This window comes from Triticum urartu, chromosome 7A (genome assembly GCF_056163025.1).
Source record: "Triticum urartu cultivar PI428250 chromosome 7A, HENAU_Tu73, whole genome shotgun sequence".
In the NCBI taxonomy this organism is placed as follows: domain Eukaryota; kingdom Viridiplantae; phylum Streptophyta; class Magnoliopsida; order Poales; family Poaceae; genus Triticum; species Triticum urartu.
Window position 1 is genome coordinate 308,128,344 of NC_141879.1, and position 22,397 is coordinate 308,150,740.

At 47.5% G+C, this 22,397-nt stretch overlaps 1 protein-coding gene across 1 annotated transcript; it reads right to left on the bottom strand.

Moving 5' to 3' along the window:
- Positions 1-10,437: 10,437 nt before the first annotated feature.
- Positions 10,438-11,397, bottom strand: LOC147959416 (uncharacterized). The gene is made up of 3 exons (XM_087532646.1): positions 11,323-11,397; positions 11,051-11,169; positions 10,438-10,612 (listed from the first exon to the last, which is right to left on the bottom strand). Exons 1-3 carry the CDS (start codon positions 11,395-11,397, stop codon positions 10,438-10,440), a joined length of 369 nt encoding a protein of 122 aa, XP_087388772.1.
- Positions 11,398-22,397: the final 11,000 nt, after the last annotated feature.

A 22,397-nucleotide genomic window follows, 5' to 3' on the forward strand; every position in this document is an offset into this window, starting at 1 on the left:
TACGCTCCTCCAGCGATGGCGGCCTTGAGACAGAGATTGTGAGGAGTTGCTAGTTGAGATGGAGCGGCAATGATGTTTTCGGAATTGAGAGGCTATGGAAGCGAAGTTGCCCTTTTGTGGCAAGGTTTGGGTCATGGAGGAGGCGGTTGGACGTGGCCTCGTCGTGGTAGTGATGGCGGTAGACATGCACTCGCCGTTGCTGTGCATCGGGGCAACCGCCGAGTAGCAGTGCTCGCGGTTGTCGGGAAAAAGCAACCGTCAAAGCGTCCTATTAAGCATGTAACAAATGTTTTTGCATAAGCCATTTAATCAAACACTACACTGGCACGCTTAGATAGTGTGCCTATTTGTGGATTCACCTTCTCTGCCTTCCATGCCTGCACCCACGTGCCTCACGTGCCTAACGTAACATGCGTTGTGCCTCTTACATGGTCCCACTGCCACGCCCGCGTTGCTCATGAGACTTCACAACCGTGCCTCTTCAACCAAGCATTCTAACACATGCCTCTACCAATGCACTCTTGTACTACATCCACAGGGTTGATACCCGTGCCTCGAGAAGCAGCATGTCTGTGCCTGTGTTGGATTCATTTTCGTGCCTCCGGTGCTTACATCCACGTGCCTCACGCGACACTTGTCCATCCCTTGATTCTTTAGTAACCAAGCATTCGAACACAAGCCAGTGCCCCTAAACACTTCCGAGCCTCTTGCGGCTTCACCTCCGTGCTTTCCGTGCCTGCATTCACGTGCCTAACGTATCACGCCCCGCGACTCTTACATGGTCGCGGTACCACGCCCGTGTGTCTTCACAAACGTCACAACCGTGCATCTCTAACCGAGCATTCCAACATATGCCTCCGCCACCACACTCTTGTGCATCCACAAGGTTGATACACATGCATCGAGAAGCCCCAATCCTGTGCCTTGCGTACCTGCATGCACGTGCCTCATGGTGTCACCTGACACTTGCCATGACTCTTACATGCCCCATGGTGTCACATACCCCTGGCTCTGCACACTTCCAAACTATGACCCTGTAACTATGTAGTCGGACCTCACATCTCCTACTCCGTCCACGTGCCTCTGGATGCTTTGTGGTGCCTTCATTTCTGTAGAGACTTCACTTCCGTGCCTCCGGCCCCTGTAGTAATACATGTCGGTGGCTCTAGAGACTGCAAACATGTGCCTCTCTAACTGCGTATTCTGACCAATGTCGCGCTTGTGTGCACAACTAAACTGTACTTAGCATCCAAAGACTGCTTTGTATTTTGTTGTTCTTAGAGAAAAGTTCAACATTACTACTTCAAAATAACATGTTTGCCGAATAAACATAGTACTTAGCAAGCTAAATAACTTATTCAATCACATAAACAGACTACAAACCTGACATAAGCAAACTTGTTTAACCTGATACACATGACACTAGAAAATGCTTTATTCTAACACCAGTAAACTATGAACTTGAAACAATAGAAAGGACAAGCAGAAACACAAGCAACTCCAAGGCCAGTTTTCTAAGTTTTCGTCATCACTAGTAGCCGTAGTAAGGATCGTCATAATTCTTCTCTGCCTCTTTTGCACTCTCCAGACCTTCTCTGATGTTTTCAATTCTCTTCCACGACTCGTAGGTGGCATACGCATCTATCGCTGCATACTCGATGAGGTAATTTGGCAGTGGGCTAATCCCCCATAGTTTATGATCTTCAACCTTGTCAATCTTATTCTTCATTTGTTTGTAGAATGGGTGGATCACGCTCCCTGCAACATCAGCCAAAGAGTGGAACCTCTTTTGATGTGGAGCATCCCAAGGTCATCCCCATGGACCTACCATCGTCTCATCAAGTGCCTACCGGACCCATGACCCGATCATGTGCAAGAGCTCTTGAAACCGAGGTGACATCTCTCCTCTCACAATTCCACTTCGATGCACATGAAGCATGGCTACTACCTCATATGGACACTTTGTGCATACTCAGGTACCATGGGGAATCTAAGGAGCAAGGACAAGAAGAAGAGGAAGATGGACGAGAAGACGGAGAAGAAGGAGGGCTGAAGGAAAAGTCCCAGCCACCGGACGACCGGCTGGGACCGGACGTCCGGCGCCTGAAGCATCAGCCGAGCCCCAGCCAGCGGACGTCCGATCCAGACCGAACGACCGGTGCCCCAACACCCGAAGCAAACGAGCGGACGTTCGGTCCGGACCGGACGACCGGCGCACCTGCACCCGAACCAAAGTTAGCGGAAGACCGACGTTTCCGGACGTCCGGCACCCCCATCACAGAGCAGAACCAACAGACGATCGGAGGACACCGGATGTCTGGCAGCTCCTGAGACATCGAACGACCGGTCCCCAGCGGACGTCCAGTACCTATCTGCGCACAGTGTTCGGGCCCGAGGCCCATGTACCCCTTCACTTCGCCCCCTTTGCACTTAGACTATAAATAGACCCCCCATTCATCCTAGCTAGGGTTAGCATTGGTTTAGCTCATTTGAGAGATAGAGCATTGGTCATCCATATCGGATCTACTCCACGAGAGAGATCGCGGCCCCTCTACGGAGAAGATACACCTTGGATTCAAGACCCCTTTACGGGAAGATCCCCTTGTGGATTCAAGACCTCCTCGCGGAGAAGAACCGGTTACCGTGTATCGTCCCTAGTTGTCCGTGGATTCGTGTATCGTTCTATGTACTCGAGGATCTAGCCCATGTGTGACGTATTCGTGTCGGTTTAGTGATTTCCTCTTGTGTTTTCCTTTCGTTCTTCCTCGTGTTCTTCGTGATTTCCCCGGGATCCGCTCCTTTCGTGAAAGATCAGGCGATTAGGGTCTCTACCCTACATCATCTTCGTATCATGAGCAAGGTTGATCACGATTTCGGAGCCCCCCTCTTCGTTTTCTAGCTTGATTTTGTTGTTTTTCGTCCTAATCCGAAAATCCCCACAAAAATAGCCCCAAAAAAATTTCTTGTGTTTTGTGAGTTTTGATGATGTTTTGTTGGTTTTGATCCGTGAATTTGTTGTGTTGCAAGTGGATCTAGCCTTTCCCCCACCATCTCCACCTTGAAATCCCTCCCAAAATCCCCATATTCCGGCCAAAACCGCCTCCCGGATCTGAAATTTCGCGTTGACCCCGACCACCGGACGACCGTCACTTCATCGGACGTCCGGTGACCCAGGAAGCACCGGACGTCCGACCTTACCGGACGACCGGCGACCGGACATCCGTCCATTTTCGGACGACTGCTCCTTCCACCACATCATCCGCTACACCACCACCAACTTTCCGCAAACTTTGCGAATATCCCACCCACACCACCACCTAACCGCTACCTACTCCGACGATTTTGCTCGCACTTGGTTTTGAGAATTTGAGTTGCGGTACCGTATCCTTTTGTGTTTCGGCTATCTAGGTACGGTTCGACATCGACATCACCGCCGCTCATTTTCACCACGGACACGTCATCAACAACGACCACCTCGACTACGACTTGGTATTCGTGCCACCATTTTGACACCATACCGGAAGCAAGACCGGTAACCTCATCTTGGTATTGGACATATCACTCTTGCCATTACATTGATAGCCATCATAGCCTTACTCTTTTGCGTCGCTTACCCATCGAGACTAGCCATTGAGTATTGCCGGTAACGAGACTTGTGCACATTAGTGATCATACTTCCCATAGCATACATACATACATCATTGTTGCCTATATTGGTATCATCTCTTGTGACACAAAGTTGTCATCGCATACTCACTTGCTATCTTGGTTCGTCAAGCATTGCATGAGAAAATAGCTCAAACATCAAAGAGCCAACCAAGCTTTTAAGCAAAGAGGAAAGATAAGCAAAGAGCTTTTAAGCAAGAACCATAGCATCATACAACATTAAGATTGTCATACTCGATCATCTTGGATCATATCATAGAAACACCTTTCATAAAACATATTTGGGATAGAAGTCGTTGCAATTTTGCTAAGTAGGTTGTGCACAAGTTCTTGTATCCGCCTATCGTGCAATCGTGCTAGCGTCTCTCTAGTGTTGTGCAACAAGAGCATTTTTGTGGATTCCACATTTTGGCTCACCCTTGGTTGCACAACCCCACTTATCTTTTTGCGTGTGTGTTTCCGTGTACCGTATATGCTTGGTCTACTTATTGCATTGCATCTTGCAAATCTTCTCCAACATTATTGAATCTTGCTTACATTCACATTAAAAATTGTGCCACCATCCTAACCAAGCTCCACCATAAGCTTTTACTTGTGTAGGTGTGAGAAAGCGACGGGAATTCGTACCAATTGGGCTATTTCCTTGTCCTACATTGGAGTGATCATCGATTCACTTTCAACTTCGGTCAAGGTACATTTGGTATTCGTTATTCTCTTTCTACCACTCACATTTGTCTTGGAATGATGGATAGGCCAAGTACTTCTACCAACCCACTCTTCATGGAGCAAGACGACGACATGAACTCCTTCGTCACCAAGAGTCACCTCTTTGGTGCACAACGTGCTTTGCATCAAGAGCAACAAGCTATGAGTGAACGCATCGACAACCTTGCCGCCGACTTGCGACTTTCCGAGCAACGTACAAGGGACTACTTCGACCACAAGCTCGACGATCACAAGCAAGAGAATGACGCAAGGATGGACGAGATTCGTGCTTTGTTGCTCAACCGCTCTTCTTCCACTTCAAGAAGGAGCCATTCAAGTCGCCATTCCGACTTTACCCTCTCCGGCTCAAGTACACCGATATCAAACACTCTTCGTCGAGCCGCGCGCACCGACCGTCAAGCAAACCTTAATCCACTCCGAGACACCGACTCTCAAGAGCGCCGACAACGTCAAGCCGAAGAAGCCTTTGCGCTAGCTCGAGAACGGCAACAACAACGCCAACATGAAGAGGAAGAACACGCGCGTCTACATCGACATGCACAAGATGCCGAGGCTCAACGTCAAGAACAACAACTCCGTGACGCTCAAGCACTTGAGGCGCAACAAGCTCTACACGATGCGAGTCGAGCCATTGCCGACCGAGGCCGACAAGCCCGTGAAGAAGAGGAAGCACTTCGCGAAGAAATTCACGAGCGACGATTTCAAGCTCGCATGCATCGTCTAGTTCCCCCTCGAGCTCGACGCGCTCCTTCACAAGCTCACCAAGACCATCAAGTTCATCAAGAGCATGACGACAATGGGAATCCTCCGCGTCAAGAACACCACGAGTTGAATAATCATCTACAACATGGGCATCATCTTCCCCGACCCAAACACAATGAAGAGCAACGCTACGGCAAGCTCAAGTTCACCATGCCCAAGTTCAACGGAAGCAACGATCCCGAAGAATACCTTTCATGGGCATTGAAAGTTGACAAGATCTTCCGTTTGCACAATTATGAAGAAGAGAAGAAGATCGCGATGGCATCCCTTGAGTTCCAAGACTATGTCCTCATTTGGTGGGAACAAATCATAGAGCGCCGCGAGGCAAGAGGCGAACCACCCATCACTACCTGGGCACAAATGAAGGATGTCATGAGAGCACGCTTCGTGCCTAACTACTACAACCGCGACCTCTTCAAGAAACTCCAACAACTCAAGCAAGGAACCAAGAGCGTTGAAGAATACTACAAGGAGATGGAGATTGCAATGATAAGAGCCAATGTGTAGGATCTAGAAGCAGATGTGTCTAAAAGGGGGGATTAGACACTTAGAGCTAAAGTTGCAATTTTTAAGCTTTTTCAGTTTAAGTGGAGTTTAGGCACAATTTCAACACACGCAATACATATCAAGCAAGCATGCAAAGAGTATATGAGCAGCGGAATGTAAAGCATGCAACTTGCAAGAATGTAAAGAGAAGGGTTTGGAGAATTCAAACGCAATTGGAGACACGGATGTTTTTCCCGTGGTTCGGATAGGTGGTGCTATCCTACATCCATGTTGATGGAGACTTCAACCCACGAAGGGTAACGGTTGCGCGAGTCCACACAGGGCTCCACCCGAGGGTAATGGTTGCGCGAGTCCACACAGGGCTCCACCCACGAAGGGTCCACGAAGAAGCAACCACCCACAAAGGGTCCACGAAGAAGCAACCTTGTCTATCCCACCATGGCCATCGCCCACACAGGACTTGCCTCACTAGCGGTAGATCTTCACGAAGTAGGCGATCTCCTTGCCCTTACAAACTCCTTGGTTCAACTCCACAATCTTGTCGGAGGCTCCCAAGTGACACCTAGCCAATCTAGGAGACACCACTCTCCAAGAAGTAACAAATGGTGTGTAGGTAATGAACTCCTTGCTCTTGTGCTTCAAATGATAGTCTCCCCAACACTCAACTCTCTCTCACAGGATTTGGATTTGGTGGAAAGAAGGTTTGAGTGGAAAGCAACTTGGGAAGGCTAGAGATCAAGATTCATATGGTAGGAATGGAATGTCTTGGTCTCAACACATGAGTAGGTGGTTCTCTCTCAGAACATATGAGTTGGAATGGTGTGTGTTCTGATATCTCTCTCATCGAATGAGAAGGAGGTGGAGGGGTATATATAGCCTCCACACAAAATCCAACCGTTACACAGTTTTCCAATCTCGGTGGGACCGACTCAATAAACTCGGTCGGACCGAAAATGTAAACCTAGTGACCGTTAGTGATTTCGGTGGGACCGACTGGATCAACTCGGTGGGACCGATGTGCTAGGGTTAGGGTAAATCCAAAACTCGGTTTGACCGATTACGCAAACTCGGTGGGACCGATCTGGGTAATAAGTGAAACTGAGATTTGGTCAAGCAAACTCGGTGGGACCGATTGCATATCTCGGTGGGACCGAGAATATTGCAATGGGTAACAGAGAGTTTGCAAGCCCATCTCGGTGAGACCGAGATCCCATCGGTGAGACCGAACTGATTAGGGTTTGGCAGTGGCTAATGACAAGTGAAACTCGGTGGCGCCGGATAGGAAGAATCGGTAGGACCGAGTTTGGCTTAGGGTTTAGGTCATATGTGAATATGGGAAAGTAGTTGAGGATTTTGAAGCATATCATTAAGCACATGAAGCAAGAGGCTCATTAAGCAACACCTCATCCCTCCTTGATAGTATTGGCTTTTCCTAAAGACTCAATGTGATCTTGGATCACTAAAATATAAAATGAAGAGTCTTGAGCTTGAAGCTTTAGCCAATCCTTTGTCCTTAGCATCTTGAAGGAGTTCCCACAACCTTTAGTCCATGCCACTCCATTGTTGAACTTATCTGAAACATGCTAGATCGAAATGTTAGTCCAACAAGAGATATGTTGTCATCAATTATCAAAACCACCTAGGGAGCACTTGTGCTTTCACAATGTCACGGAAGACAATGAACAAACAATGGCACGCTTCTTGAATGGCCTCAACCACCCCATCAAGAAGATCGCCGACTTCCAACCATACTCAAATCTCATCGAGCTAGTGCACCAAGCCACCAAAGCGGAACGACAAGTGCAAGATGATTTCAAGTATGCCAAGTTCTCGTCCAAGACCTACGGCTCCTCTTACCAAGCTCCCGCGACTTCGGCAACTCCTACCTCAACTAGAGAATCACCAAGTACCAACGACAAGTCAAGTTCCAAGAAAGCTTCGTCAACTACAAGCCATCCTCCTACGAGCAACTTCAAGCCGAGAGCTTCTTCATCATCTACCCCAACCGATGAGACCATCAAGACGAGTTCCTTCGAGTGTTTCACTTGCGGAGGCCGAGGCCACAAGTCCTACGAGTGCACCAACAAGCGAACCATGGTCTTCAACGACGATGGCACTTATGACTCCAGGAGCGAAGGCGAAATGGAAGCCCTCGAGCAAGTCGCCATGCACCGCCAAGTGAACAATGAAGAAGCACAAGTCTTTTGTGACAACGACTCAAGTCCCGCACTTGTTGTCTCCAAAGTCTTGACCCTCCAACATCACCAAGAAGAAGACCAAAGATGCAACATATTCCACACCAAGGCCGGCATCAACGGACGATCCGTCAAGGTCATCATCGATGGAGGAAGTTGTCATAATCTCGCAAGTGAAGAACTTTGCTCCAAGCTCCAATTACCCAAGACGAAGCATCCACATCCATACAAAGTGCAATGGCTTAGTCACTCCGGCACTATCCAAGTCGAGCAGCGAGTACAAGTCTCCTTCAAGATCGGCGCCTATGAAGACACCTTGGAGTGCGACGTCGTTCCAATGACCGTTTGTCATCTTCTCCTTGGACGGCCATGGCAATTCGATAGATGAGTCATCCACAACGGCCTAACGAACCACTACATCTTCAAGATGAAGGGCAAGGAGTACGTCCTCCGTCCAATGTCACCAAGTCAAGTGATCGCCGACAAGCACGCCACCCATCGTGGAGATCATAGTGAGAGAGCGAGCCACCAAAAAGAGAGTGAGCGCCACAAGCCAAAATCGAGCACCTCCACGATGAGCGAAAACAGGAACCTAGTTCTATTTGCCACCAAACGTGAGATGAGAGAATTGTGTGAGAACCCATCTAGTGTCCCACACTACGTACTCATGTACAAGGACAATGTACCACAAACTAACACTTCTTACACTCTTCCTCTAGTGTTGTCTTCTCTTTTGCAGGAATTCCAAGATGTTTTCCCCGATGAGCTACCTCCGGGACTACCTCCATTACGAGGCGTTGAGCAACGCATCGACATCATCCTCGGAGCACCGCTTCCGAACAACGCTCCCTACCGTGTCAAGTTCTTGAGTTACTTTTGGAAGACCTTATGCGCCAAGCTCGGAATCAAGTTACTCTTCTCCACGGCGTACCACCCTCAAACCGATGGCCAAACGGAGGTGACGAACCGTACACTCTCCACTCTACTATGAGTCTTAATCAAGAAGAACAACAAGGAGTGGGAGGAGTGCTTACCCATCGTCGAGTACGCCTACAACCGCGCAAGACACTCAACAACCGGCAAGTCTCCTTTCGACGTCGTTTACGAATTAAACCCATTGTCACCATTGGACATTCTTCCTCTACCACTCCAAGAGAGCATCAATTTGGACGCAAGTGCGTGTGTGACACATCTCAAGATGGTGCATGAAGATACAAGAAACACCATCGAGCGCCAAGTTCAACACCTTGCGACCAAGCTCAACTTCAACAAGCAACCTATGGTCTTCAACATTCGTGATCGAGTGTGGCTACACCTTCGCAAGGACCGCTTTCCACAAGAACGCAAATCCAAGCTTCGACCACGAGCGGATGGACCCTTCAAGGTGCTTGCACGCTACAACGACAACGCTTACAAGATCGACCTCCTGCGCGACAAGTACAACGTGAGCGACATCTTCAACGTCAAAGATCTCTCTCCATTCCATGGTGATGAAGAATTTGATCCGAGGATGGATCTTCCCCAAGGGAGGGGAGATGATGCGGAGCATCCCAAGGTCATCCCCATGGACCTACCATCGTCTCATCAAGTGCCTACCGGACCCATGACCCGATCACGTGCAAGAGCTCTTGAAACCGAGGTGACATATCTCCTCTCACAATTCCACTTCGATGCACATGAAGCATGGCTACTACCTCATATGGACACTTTGTGCATACTCATGTACCATGGAGAAGCTAAGGAGCAAGGGCAAGAAGAAGAGGAAGATGGACGAGAAGACGGAGAAGAAGGAGGGCTGAAGGAAAAGTCCCAACCACCGGACGACCGGCCGGGACCGGACGTTCGGCGCCTAAAGCATCAGCCGAGCCCCAGCCAGCGGACGTCTGGTCTAGACCGGACTACCGGTGCCCCGACACCCGAAGCAAACGAGCGGACGTCCGGTCCGGAACGGACGACCGGCGCACCTACACCAGAACCAAAGTCAGCGGAAGACCGACATTTCCGGACGTCCGGCACCCCCATCACAGAGCGGAACCAGCGGATGACCGGAGGACGCCGGACGTACGGCAGCTCCTGAGACACCGGACGACCGGTCCCCAGCGGACGTCCGGTACCTGTCTGCGCACAGTGTTCGGGCCCGAGGCCCATGTACCCCTTCACTTCGCCCCCTTTGCACTTAGACTATAAATAGACCCCCCCCATTCATCCTAGCTAGGGTTAGCATTGGTTTAGCTCATTTGAGAGATAGAGCATTGCTCATCCATATCGGATCTACTCCACGAGAGAGACCGCGGCCCCTCTACGGAGAAGATCCACCTTGCATTCAAGACCCCTTTACAGGAAGATCCCCTTGTGGATTCAAGACCTCCTCGCGGAGAAGAACCGGTTACCGTGTATCGTCCCTAGTTGTCCGTGGATTCGTGTATCGTTCTATGTACTCGAGGATCTAGCCCATGTGTGACGTATTCGTGTCAGTTTAGTGATTTCCTCTTGTGTTTTCCTTCCATTCATCCTCGTGTTCTTCGTGATTTCCCCGGGATCCGCTCCTTTCGTGAAAGATCGGGCGATTAGGGTCTCTACCCTACATCATCTTTCTTCCCTTGTACGGAACTCTCCATTTGCACTGGATGTCGATGTACTTGTCGAGGTTGATCTCCAAGCCAGATCTTCGCAGCATCTCTTTGTCACCTTCAATACTGAAGCCGGCAAAGGTGTAGAACCTATCCTCCTTCAGGAAACGGCGTAGGCTCTTGGGCCTGCAAGGGGGATGACACATTTAAGGTGGATCCACCAAGTACATTCTTATATAGTACGTCTAATTCATGGATGAAATTTTTTCACAAACTACTATGCAAAGTTCAGAAATTAAATACAAACATCAACATGTTATCTGCTTGTTAGCCATGTTACCACATCAATTCGAGAAACTGAACTATACTAGAACTTCAAGTATAGAAACTATACTACACAAGAAAATCAAGTTCACAAAAAAATCTCGTACATCAAATTCATAAATTAATCCATTCCATCAAATACATAAACTCATCCGGTGAGTCGGGTTCAAAATATATTCTGATGCTTCTACTTCAGAAACTTCACTGATACATCAAATCCATAAACCAATTTAATCCAATTTTAGGGTGCATAACTAATTAAAAAAAGCACGAAGAGGTTGGATTTGTAGGATGGTTCACCATTTTGTTGTCGCGGTGATGTGGTACACCAGACAGAGTTCCTCCACGCATAACTGCAGAACCGCTACCCTCTGCGGAGGTTCGTCTTCCCTGGTATACTCGACATCAACGCTGATATACTGAGGGTACAAGCCGCAAACCCTCATCAGGATCCTACTGATCATCTTGTCGGCTTCGTCAGGATTGCTGGTGCAAACGACATCCAGCTTTTCCTTGTCGTGGATGTCAACCTCCTTGAGGTGCCTTATATAGTCGTGCTTCTAACCAGGCACCTGAACGTCGCCAACCTTACTGCTCTGGTCGGAGGTCTTGCCACGGGGACGCTTGGCAGATGGTTCCTCCGCCATTACGCTCCTCCAGCGATGGCGGCCTTGAGACAGAGATTGTGAGGAGTTGCTAGTTGAGATGGAGCGGCAATGATGTTTTCGGAACTGAGCGGCTATGGAAGCGAAGTTTCCCTTTTGTGGCAAGGTTTGGGTCATGGAGGAGGCGGTTGGACGCGGCCACGTCGTGGTAGTGACGGCGGTAGACATGCACTCGACGTTGTTGTGCGTCAGGGCAACCGCCGAGTAGCAGTGATCGCGGTTGCCGGGAAAAAGCAACCGTCAAAGCGTCCGATTAAGCACGTAACAAATGTTTTTGCATAAGCCATTTAAGCACATACTGCACTGGCACGCTTAGATAGTGTGCCTATTTGTGGATTCACCTTCTCTGCCTTCCATGCCTGCACCCACGTGCCTCACGTGCCTAACGTAACATGCGCCGTGCCTCTTACATGGTCCCACTGCCACGCCCGCGTCGCTCGTGAGACTTCACAATCGTGCCTCTTCAACCAAGCATTCTAACACATGCCTCTCCCAACGCACTCTTGTACTACATCCACAGGGTTGATACCCGTGCCTCGAGAAGCAGCATGTCCGTGCCTGTGTTGGCTTCATTTCCGTGCCTCCGGTGCTTACATCCACGTGCCTCACGCGACACTTCTCTGTCCCGTGGTTCTCTAACTGCCTATAGAACCCACACTTCAGTGCCTCATGTGCCTGCATCTACGTGCCTGTAGAACCTGCACTTCCATGCCTCGTGTGCCTGCATCCACATGCCTGTAGAGAGGCTCCACTTCAGCACTACTACGTGACTTCACAAACGTGGTGCCTTCATTTATGTGCCTTACGTCCCTGCACCCACGTGCCTCACGTGTCACTTGCTGAGACTCTTATGTGCCCCGTAGTGCCACACCCACGTGACTTCACAACTGTGGTTCTCTAACCGAGTAGTCGGACCCATGCCTCTGCCGCCAGACTTTTTGTGCATCCAGAGAGTGCACATACATGCCTGTGGTGCCTGCATTTCTGTGCCTTACAAACCTACACCCTCGAGCACAACCTGACACTTCCCAAGACACTTACGTGCCCCGTAGTGCAACACCCACGTGACTTCACAACCGTGGTTCTCTAACCGAACACTCGGACCCATGCCTCTGCCACCAGCATGTGGTTCTCTAACAGGGTTGATACCCGTGCCTCGAGAGGCAGCATGTCTGTGCCTGTGTTGGCTTCATTTCTGTGCCTCCGATGCTTACATCCACGTGCCTCACGCGACACTTATCGGTCCCGTGGTTCTCTAACTGCCTGTAGAACCCACACTTCAGTGCCTCCTGTGACTGCAGCTACGTGCCTGTAGAACCTGCACTTCCGTGCCTCGTGTGCGTGCATCCACATGCTTGTAGAGAGGCTCCACTTCAACACTACCACATGACTTCACAAACGTGGTGCCTTCATTTCTGTGCCTTACGTCCCTGCACCCACGTGCCTCTCGTGTCACTTGCGAGACTCTTACGTGCCCCGTAGTGCCACACCCACGTGACTTCACAACCGTGGTTCTCTAAGCGAGTAGTCAGACCCATGCCTCTGCCACCAGACTTTTTGTGCATCAAGAGAGTGCACATACGTGCCTGTGGTGCCTGCATTTCTGTGCCTTACGAACCTACACCCACGAGCACAACCTAACACTTCCCGAGACACTTACGTGCCCCGTAGTGCCACACCCACGTGACTTCACAACCGTGGTTCTCTAACCGAACACTCGGACCCATGCCTCTGCCACCAGCATGTGGTTCTCTAACAGGGTTGATACCCGTGCCTCGAGAAGAAGAATGTCTGTGCCTGTGTCGGCTTCATTTCCGTGCCTCCCATGCTTACATCCACATGCCTCACGCGACACTTGTCTGTCCCGTGGTTCTCTAACTGCCTGTAGAACCCACACTTCAGTGCCTCCTGTGACTGAATCTACGTGCCTATAGAACCTACACTTCAGTGCCTCCTGTGACTGCATCTACGTGCATGTAGAACCTACACTTCCGTGCCTCATGTGCCTGCATCTATGTGCCTGTAGAAACTGCACTTCTGTGCCTCATGTGCCTGCATCCACATGCCTGTAGAGAGGGTCCACTTCAGCACTAACAGTCTCAACACTAAAAAATTAATAATATTGTAGCACACAAAAAAATCCAAGCCAAGCATAACGAATCTTGATGCTCAAACGGACGGTTGAAGATTAGAGACGGTTCGATGGTTTCCATCTCTCCCTCCCTCTTCTACTAGCTTGCTTCCCCTTCCGCAAAGTAAATCTTGAAACCTTCATCACTCCCGCATGCTCTCCTCCTTCCTTCTGCACACAAACACAAATTCGAAATCGAGTTCGCGTCACTGGACAACCGCCACCGCGTTCGCCAACCACCCTCAAATCCAACATACAAACAGCCACACTCTGCCCGCGACAACACCAATAACCCCGCCAGCTACGGCGACCAATGGCGAGGACTTCAACAGCGGTGCCGGAAATTGCAACAAAAAAGAGCAACGACACAATAAGCGGATTGAAGCGAAGAACACCGCACAAGTAATTTAAGGTAATTATCATTCTATCCCACTCCATTCCACCGGGTAGATCGTAGTGATTTTCCCACTTCCAGGAACAGAAACCCTAGCCACCGCTACCAAGGAGTTTTCCAATAACCTAAATCAATTTGCCTAACAAATTGAACTAGCGCAGAGATGAGATTTAATAGAAATGCTACTACTCTCCGCCCTGGGATTTTCGCCATATGATTTGTGCTCAAAGGTAAAAAACATGAAACATCAGTAACTAGAATACCTCGATAGATCCAAACCCCGCAGGCATCCTGAGAGGCCAAAACTGATAACCGTACGAGATTTTCTACATCCCTTGTCCCATCAATGTAACCGTATTTCAAATTAAGTACCTCTGGTTTGAAATACCGCGAACAAAGAATAGGTGTACCCTGTGCTTCTAGGGAAAAACAACCCGTGCCTCTCTATCCATGCAAATTTGTTTTCACACCACAAAGGTTTTTTTTCCTGTGACACTCGACTCTGCTTCTAACACCTGCCCATGTTTTATGCAGCAATGACAAATCCTCGCGAAGAAGCTAAAACCCAGCAAAATACTGACGAAGACCCTGCTGAAGAGCATGCAATCCAGCAAGCTCCTGTCAAAGGTTTGAGCAAAAGTCTCCATTGTCCGTCTACAAAAAACTATATTGAGACATTAATAACTTAACTGCTATCCTTGACAACAATAACTTAACTATGTCTACAAATAAAACTACCTGCCACTTTTTATATATTTCTTTATAGAAAACATTAAAAATGTTCCCACACTCTCTTATTTTTAATTCAAAAACAGTTTAACTTACCCAATTAATCTTCAACTATCATTGATGATATTCCTCCCATTATGAAATATCACCTGCAGAGTGCATTTTTGTCTCAGAAAATGCTTCACCCTAACTTCACTTCCCCAGCTGCACTCATAACCATAATTAATATTCTCTTCCATCCCCTAATTAGCTCAGTCGGTAACAGTAGTAATAACCTATCTTAACACAAAAAAAAGAAAACTAAAAATCCCCTTTGGGAGTTTCACATTCCTTATGCATAATCATGGAAGATATATATTTTAGATGTGTATCAATTATTTTCGGACAAAATAATATCCTTTTTTGTTACCTGGTCATTATACAGGAGACGAAGACGGTGATATTGAAAGTGCAGAAACAGACAGCATGTTGTAACGCCCCGTGACCGATGTGCCAGGTGTCGTCCAGTTATTCGTTGTTGTTGCCCTGTCATTGCTTGCGTGTCATGCATTGCATATCATGTCATCATGTGCATTTCATTTGCATACATGTTTGTCTCATGCATCTGAGCATTTTCCCCATTGTCCATTTTGCATTCCGGCGCTCCTATCTCCTCCGGTGGTCCTTTCTACCTTTCTTTCGTGTGTGGGGGGTTAGACATTTCCGGATTGCACCGAGACTTGCCAAGCGGCCTTGGTTTACTACCGGTAGACCGCCTGTCAAGTTTCGTACCATTTGGACTTCGTTTAATACTCCAACGGTTAACCGAGGGACCAAAAAGGCCTCGTGTGTGTTGCAGCCCAACACCCTTCCAATTTGGCCCAAACCCCACCAAAACCCTCTCCATCATCTAGAGTGTTCGATCACGATCGCGTGGCCGAAAACCGCACCTCATTTGGACTCTCCTAACTCCCTCTACCTATAAAAGAGCACCACTCACCGAAATTTCGGATCATTTCGCGGATGAACCCTAGATCCACTCCTCCCCGCGCCGCCGGACATGTCCGCCCGGTGGCCGGACGCGTCCGCCGCCTCCCGCGCCCTATCCGCAGCTGCCACCTGTCCTCCGCCGCCGTCTCCACCGCGCCGGCCCGCGGAGCCCATCACGGGCCCGCGCGAGCCCGCGCCGCCGCCGTCGTCCGCCCGATTCGGCCCGCGCCTCAGCGCCTTGTCTCCGCCGCCGGAACCCTAGCGCCGCCCCGTGCGCCGCTCGCCGTCTCCGTCGCCGGCGACCTCCGCCGAGCCGCCGCCCCTCTTGACTTCCTCCGCCGCCCGCGCGCCCGTCCGCCTCCGAGCCGCCGCGCCCCGCCTGCCCCTCCTCGCCGCCGACGTCACGCTCCGCCGCGTCGGACGCCCTTCGCATCGCCGGCGACCTCGCCGGAGCCCGTCCCGGCCGGATCTGCTCCGGTGGATGAGATCAAACAGGAGTTGGTCCAAAGACCGCCCCCGCGCCCCGGATTCCGTCATCCCGGATATCCTCGTCCCGTTGACTTTTTCGCGGAGGCATAATTTCACTGTCCCCGAAATTCCCAGATTCATATGCCCATGTTCATCATGTCGTAACTCCGAATCCGTAGCTCCATTTTGGGCATATAGCATATCAAAATGTTCATCTCAGAGAGTACATCATTTCATCTCATTGCATCATTTTCATTTGAGTTCATCTTGATGCCCGAAATGCTATTGGAAGAATGCTATTTGAGATAATTGTCAGATCTGCTGCTCCAATTAGATATTTGTCATTTTTGCCATGATTATTGTGTGCATGATATGCCCCTGAGCTCTACATGAGTTGTTATATGCTTTGCCATCTTTCCAGAGGTGCAACCCATGTATTTTTGTGAGGTGTATGGTGACTAGCACAAGCTTGCAAAGTGGTGCATTCGTTAATACTGATTTCAGGGACTTAGCAATTCCACTAAGTCCTTGGACTGTTTATCTCAATATGCCATATGTTCATGTTGTTTCCTAGTGATCCGTGCCTCTTTTGAGGATGATCAGTAAGGATGTTTTGTTAATCTTGTAGTGCTCTATCCATCCATGTATTTTTTTGCAATTATGGAGCACCCTAGCTTCATTCAATCGAGCTCTACTTTTGCTATTTTCGTAAATCTGGGCAGATTGTCTACTTGTTAGCGATTTTGCCGAGGATGTTGTAGTTGATCCGTGCATGCTATGTTATTGTTCTTGCCATGTCTAGCTTGTATAATGTGTTTTCTTAATGGGTGTATGCTTAGATTGTCATGAATTGCTCTGTAGTGAGTGCATCGAGCTCGTAAACATGCCTACTTGATATCGGATTTGCATGTTCTAGTTTTTCACTAAGTCTGGGATCTGATTATGTTTTTGCCATGTTCACATGCCTGCAATTGTATTTTCTGATCCCTTTTGGCTCAAGGTCACTAAGGGACTTTTGTTAAGATCTTTGAGTAGCTCCATTCCATGCTTTACTTTGCCTTGTTCAAGTCCTGTAGCATATAGTTTTCATGCTCCAAAGTGTGCTATCTGATCTGAAATTGCAGACAAGTGTTAATTTCACTAAGTCTGAAATCTGTTGGTCAAATGCATTTTTGCCATGCTTGTTTGAACCTGTTAATGCATGAATTGGCCGTAGCTCAGTGTTCATATTTTGTTAAGAATCATGAATGGATCCCTGCCATGTATTTTGTTGCCATGTTTGAGTGCTGTAGCATGTTCATCTTGTTGTATTTAGATGACTACTTGCTGTAAATCACAGAACGTGGTCATATTTGAATTGCTTGCCATTTCCAAACCGTAACTCCGATTCCGGTGATCTTTATATCGTTTTCAAGCGATTTCATCTCACCTTTCCAGTGGCACACTTGGATTTCCAAGTTGAGGCCAGGTTCAATCATTCCTTTGCAAATCATGCATATGCATTGCATACCGCATCCCGCATATCATACCTTGTTCATGTGTTGGTTGTTTACTATGTTGTATGCTTCTTTCTGGTGTTTGCTTCTTCGGATTGGTTCCGGTAACGTCGTGATTGTGAGGACCCATTCGACTATGTCCGTTTGTCTTCTTCATGGACTCGTTCTTCTTCCTTGCGGGATTTCAGGCAAGATGACCATACCCTCGAAATCACTTCTATCTTTGCTTGCTAGTTGCTCGCTCTTTTGCTATGCCTATGCTGCGATACCTACCACTTGCTTATCATGCCTTCCATATTGTTGAATCAAGCCTCTAACCCACCTTGTCCTACCAAACCGTTGTTTGGCTATGTTACCGCTTTGCTCAGCCCCTCTTATAGCGTTGTTAGTTGCAGGTGAAGATCGAAGTTTGTTCCTTGTTGGAACATGGAGATGTTGTTCCTTGTTGGAACATGTTTACTTGTTGGGATATCACAATATATCTTATTTAATTAATGCATCTATATACTTGGTAAAGGGTGGAAGGCTTGGCCTTATGCCTGGTGTTTTGTTCCACTCTTGCCGCCCTAGTTTCCGTCATATCAGTGTTATGTTCCCGGATTTTGCGTTCCTTATGTGGTTGGGTAATAATGGGAACCCCTTCACAGTTCGCCTTGCATAAAACTCCTCTAGCAATGCCCAACCTTGGTTTTACCATTTGCACTAACAACCTACCACCTTCCCTTGGGTTCTGCAGACTCAAGGGTCATCTTTATTCTAACCCCCCCCCCCCCGGGCCAGTGCTCCTCTGAGTGTTGGTCCGACCGAGCAGACTGCGGGGCCACCTCGGGGTAACTTGAGGTTTGGTTTTACTTGTAGGATGTCTTATCTGAGTGTGCCCTGAGAACGAGATATGTGCAGCTCCTATCGGGATTTGTCGGCACATTCGGGCGGTGTTGCTGAATTTGTTTTAACCTGTCGAAATGTCTTGAAGAACCGGGATACCGAGTCTGATCGGAATGTCTCGGGAGGAGGTCTATTCCTTCGTTGACCGTGAGAGCTTGTCATGGGCTAAGTTGGGACACCCCTGCAGGGTTTTGAACTTTCAAAAGTCGTGCCCGCGGTTATGGGCAGATGAGAATTTGTTAATGTCCGGTTGTAGAAAACCTAAAGTTGACCTTAATTAAAATACATCAACCGCGTGTGTAATTGTGATGGTCTCTTTCCGGCGGAGTCCGGGAAGTGAACACGGTGTTGGAGTTATGCTTGACGTAGGTTGTTTTAGGATCACTTCTTGATCATACTTTTATCGACCGTGCTTTGCCTTCTCTTCTCGCTCTCATTTGCGTATGTTAGCCTCCATATATGCTAGTCGCTTGCTGCAGCTCCACCTCATACCTTTACCTTACCCATAAGCTTAAATAGTCTTGATCGCGAGGGTGCGAGATTGCTGAGTCCCCGTGGCTCACAGATACTTCCAAAACCAGCTTGCAGGTGCCGACGAGACCGTGCAGATGACGCAACCAAGCTCAGGAGGAGCTCGATGAAGATCTTGTCCTTTGTGTTGTTTCATTCTAGTTGCTCAGTAGTGGAGCCCAGTTGGGGTCGATCGGGGACCTTGTCGCTTTTGGGGTTTCTTCTTTTATTTTGGGTTCCGTAGTCGGACCTTGATTGTAGCTGGATGATGTAATGCTTTATTCATGTATTTGTGTGAAGTGGCGATTGTAAGCCAACTATGTATCTCCTTCCCTTATGTATTACATCGGCTGTGTGAAGATTACCTCACTTGCGACATTGCTTTCAATGCGGTTATGCCTCTAAGTCGTGCTTCGACACGTAGGAGATATAGCCGCATCGAGGGCGTTATAAGTTGGTATTAGAGCCATCCCCGACCTTAGGAGCCCCCATTGCTTGATCGTTTTTAGCAGCCGAGTTGTGTCTAGAAAAATGTTTTGAGTCATTTAGGAATTATATATCGGAGAGTTTAGGAATTCTTTTTACTCCCTGGTCTCTTCATCGCTCTGGTAAGGCATCCTGACGTAGAGTTTTGACACTTCTCTTCTCAAATTTCACTAAAAAAATTAGGATCACGCGGGTATCTTGGAATCGTTCCGATGGTTTTGTGACGAGAACATTGTTCTTGGTGCCTCATGTCATTTAGGGGTTGTGGCAGTGTCCCGGGGAGTTGAGCTCCGAGGTGTTGTCGTCACAATTTTATCGATGCAGTTCTGGAATACCTGAGTTTAGTTCGCCGACATCGAAAATCTCTTTTATGCAGTTGTTGGTGAGATAACCTCGACGCCACCCAGTACTGGGGCGGTAGTTCGGGAGTATTGCCATAACTCGTATAACGGATGCTTTTCGAAGGTTGAGGTAGACGATTTCCGAAGGTTTCTTGGTTATGTGTTGAAGGATGGATACAGCTGGATGTAGGATTTGTTAGTTTGGGTGAGATATTATGCTTCCCCTGTATCCCCAACACCTGATTGCCTAACCGGAAAGTTTCGGGAGTTTATAAGTGGGAATTCAAGTAGCTCTTAGGATATCTTTCCGACAGATGTATGATATGAAATTGGGGTTCGACGTCTAGTGGGACGCCTATTCACGGTCGGTTTTACAGTGGTCTCGTTGTGTCTTAAAGAGTCCTTGGCTATGCCGACTCGGGGACGCTTCGTATGTCATGTGCACTGCCTTGTACATGATGGTGCTGTACGATTGAGCCCGTGTAGGCCCCACCACGAAAACTTCGGACGAAATCTCTATCATATGTTTTTTCCGGCTTATTCTGCAAGCCAATCCTTTGTTTTGTTTTTGGGTTGTGGTATTTGAGTTGCTTCGAAGTCAAATGTTGATTCTATACCTTTTATAAGTGGTGTTCTCCTATTCCTACGGGAGTACTAATCCTTCATGATAATCGAGATTGTCATGTCAATCCTTTTCAACCGGCGTGTTTCTCTTCAAGTGGATCCGATCATTTCAACATCAGCAAGATCAATTATCAGTTCTTCTCAAGGTGTTTGTTCCATTCATCTCAAGCTGCCTTTGTTTTCCCACCCACCCACCCTTTTTCTTCGAGGACTAAGATTTCTTAATCAAGTATCCATCTTATTGATGTGAAGTCTCTTTATTCTTTCCTTTCTATGTTCTTACCCGGTGATTCTCATGAAGATACTAACGGAACTACAAGTTCACCATTCTTCTCCGGTGGATTCAATTCAAGCTTTTGGTGTTGATCATATCCTTTCCTCGTTTCAGAAGTTTTTATCATACCGGTGCTCATCTTATTCATTCATTTCTCGCTATTCAATTATTCTGGAGTGCTGAAGATATCTTGGAAGCCTCGTCTTTTCCTTCAAGATCCGTTCAAACCTATTTCGAGGTTGTTATCTCATTCTAGCCATTTAATTCAACCGGTGCAATCTCTTTTTGAAATCGTTCTACGGTGTTTCTTTTGAATGGGCCCTAACCCACAGGTCTTTTCCCAGGATCTTACCTAACTCTTCTTATTTTCCCGACGTTACTCTCACTTTTTTTCCAAGTTTGACGTAAGAATGAGTTATCATCAGTCAAATGCCTTTCTCCTTGATCTTTCAAATTCTTTCATCGTTGGCTCAACCTTTCCAATTTTAATCCCGGAGATCTCAACAATTTGGTGGTGTTTCTCATCGTAATTCTCAGATTTTGAAGACCGAAGAAGAGTTTCCCCTTGAATCTTGTTTTGATCTATCAAAGATTCGTGGTTCTAGCTTCATGATATCCTATCATAATTGTTTTCAATTGTGACAATTCTTTTCACCCACCCGAAGCATTTCATGAGTTGTTTCCATTTATTTCCTCCGAAGGCCATCTTTTCAAATATTATTCATGCTCAGCTTTCAGCTCTCTTTCTCCAAATCTTACCAGTGCATCATTCAAGTGTTCTCTAATCAGCTCGTCATCTCTTCGTTCTCATGTATCTAAATCCTCTCAAGCATCTTCGTTCATTTTATAATTCTTCCCGGTGTTTCTTTATCTTCTCTTCGTTCATTTTCAATTGTTACGGTGGTTCGTTCAATAGTTCTCGTCATTCGTTATCATACTTCCGTTCTTTCAAATCCTACCGGTGGATCATCGAAGGCCTCTTCAAGTTTGCGCATTATCTATCTTAATCCTTTCTACAAGAATAAGTAGTATGCCAAATCCGTTGATTGTCATCAATTTAATTGGTGAAGGATAAGCATAATGTAATTCTTATTCTTGTTTCATCCAAGTGATTAATTCTTTATTCCGGAGGCTCATCAAATTCTCGGTTTCACGTGATTCATTTTTTCTTTCCCGGAGTCCCAAGATCTCGCAATTATATCACCACGGAGATTCATCTAAATCATTACAAGGTTTCACCTTGTGTTTTTCAACTTCTCTTTCCTTTCGTCTGACCATTCTTTTGTTTACCAGAGTTCTTCATGGAGGTTCTACATAATGGTCCATCAAGGATTTAATTCCTTCTCCAACTTTTTCATCGAGATTCTTTTCTAAGAAGCTCAAGCTTTCTTCATATTGTAATCCGGAGTGCAATTCTTTCTTCCGTATCATTGGAGGTGGTATTATGTCATTTTTGATAATTTGAGTTCATTTTTCATGATTCACATGTTGTCAAGAATGAGATATTTTAAATCCATCAATCTCGTCATTGGAATTATCTTGGGTTATATTTCACCAAAGCCTTCCCTAAGGATTGTTGCTATTTATGGTGCTTATAAATGATCCAAGTTCTTCATTTATCCTCTAGATGAAATAAGTTTCTCGTCTCCTTGTTCTTACCAATCAAATTCTTTTT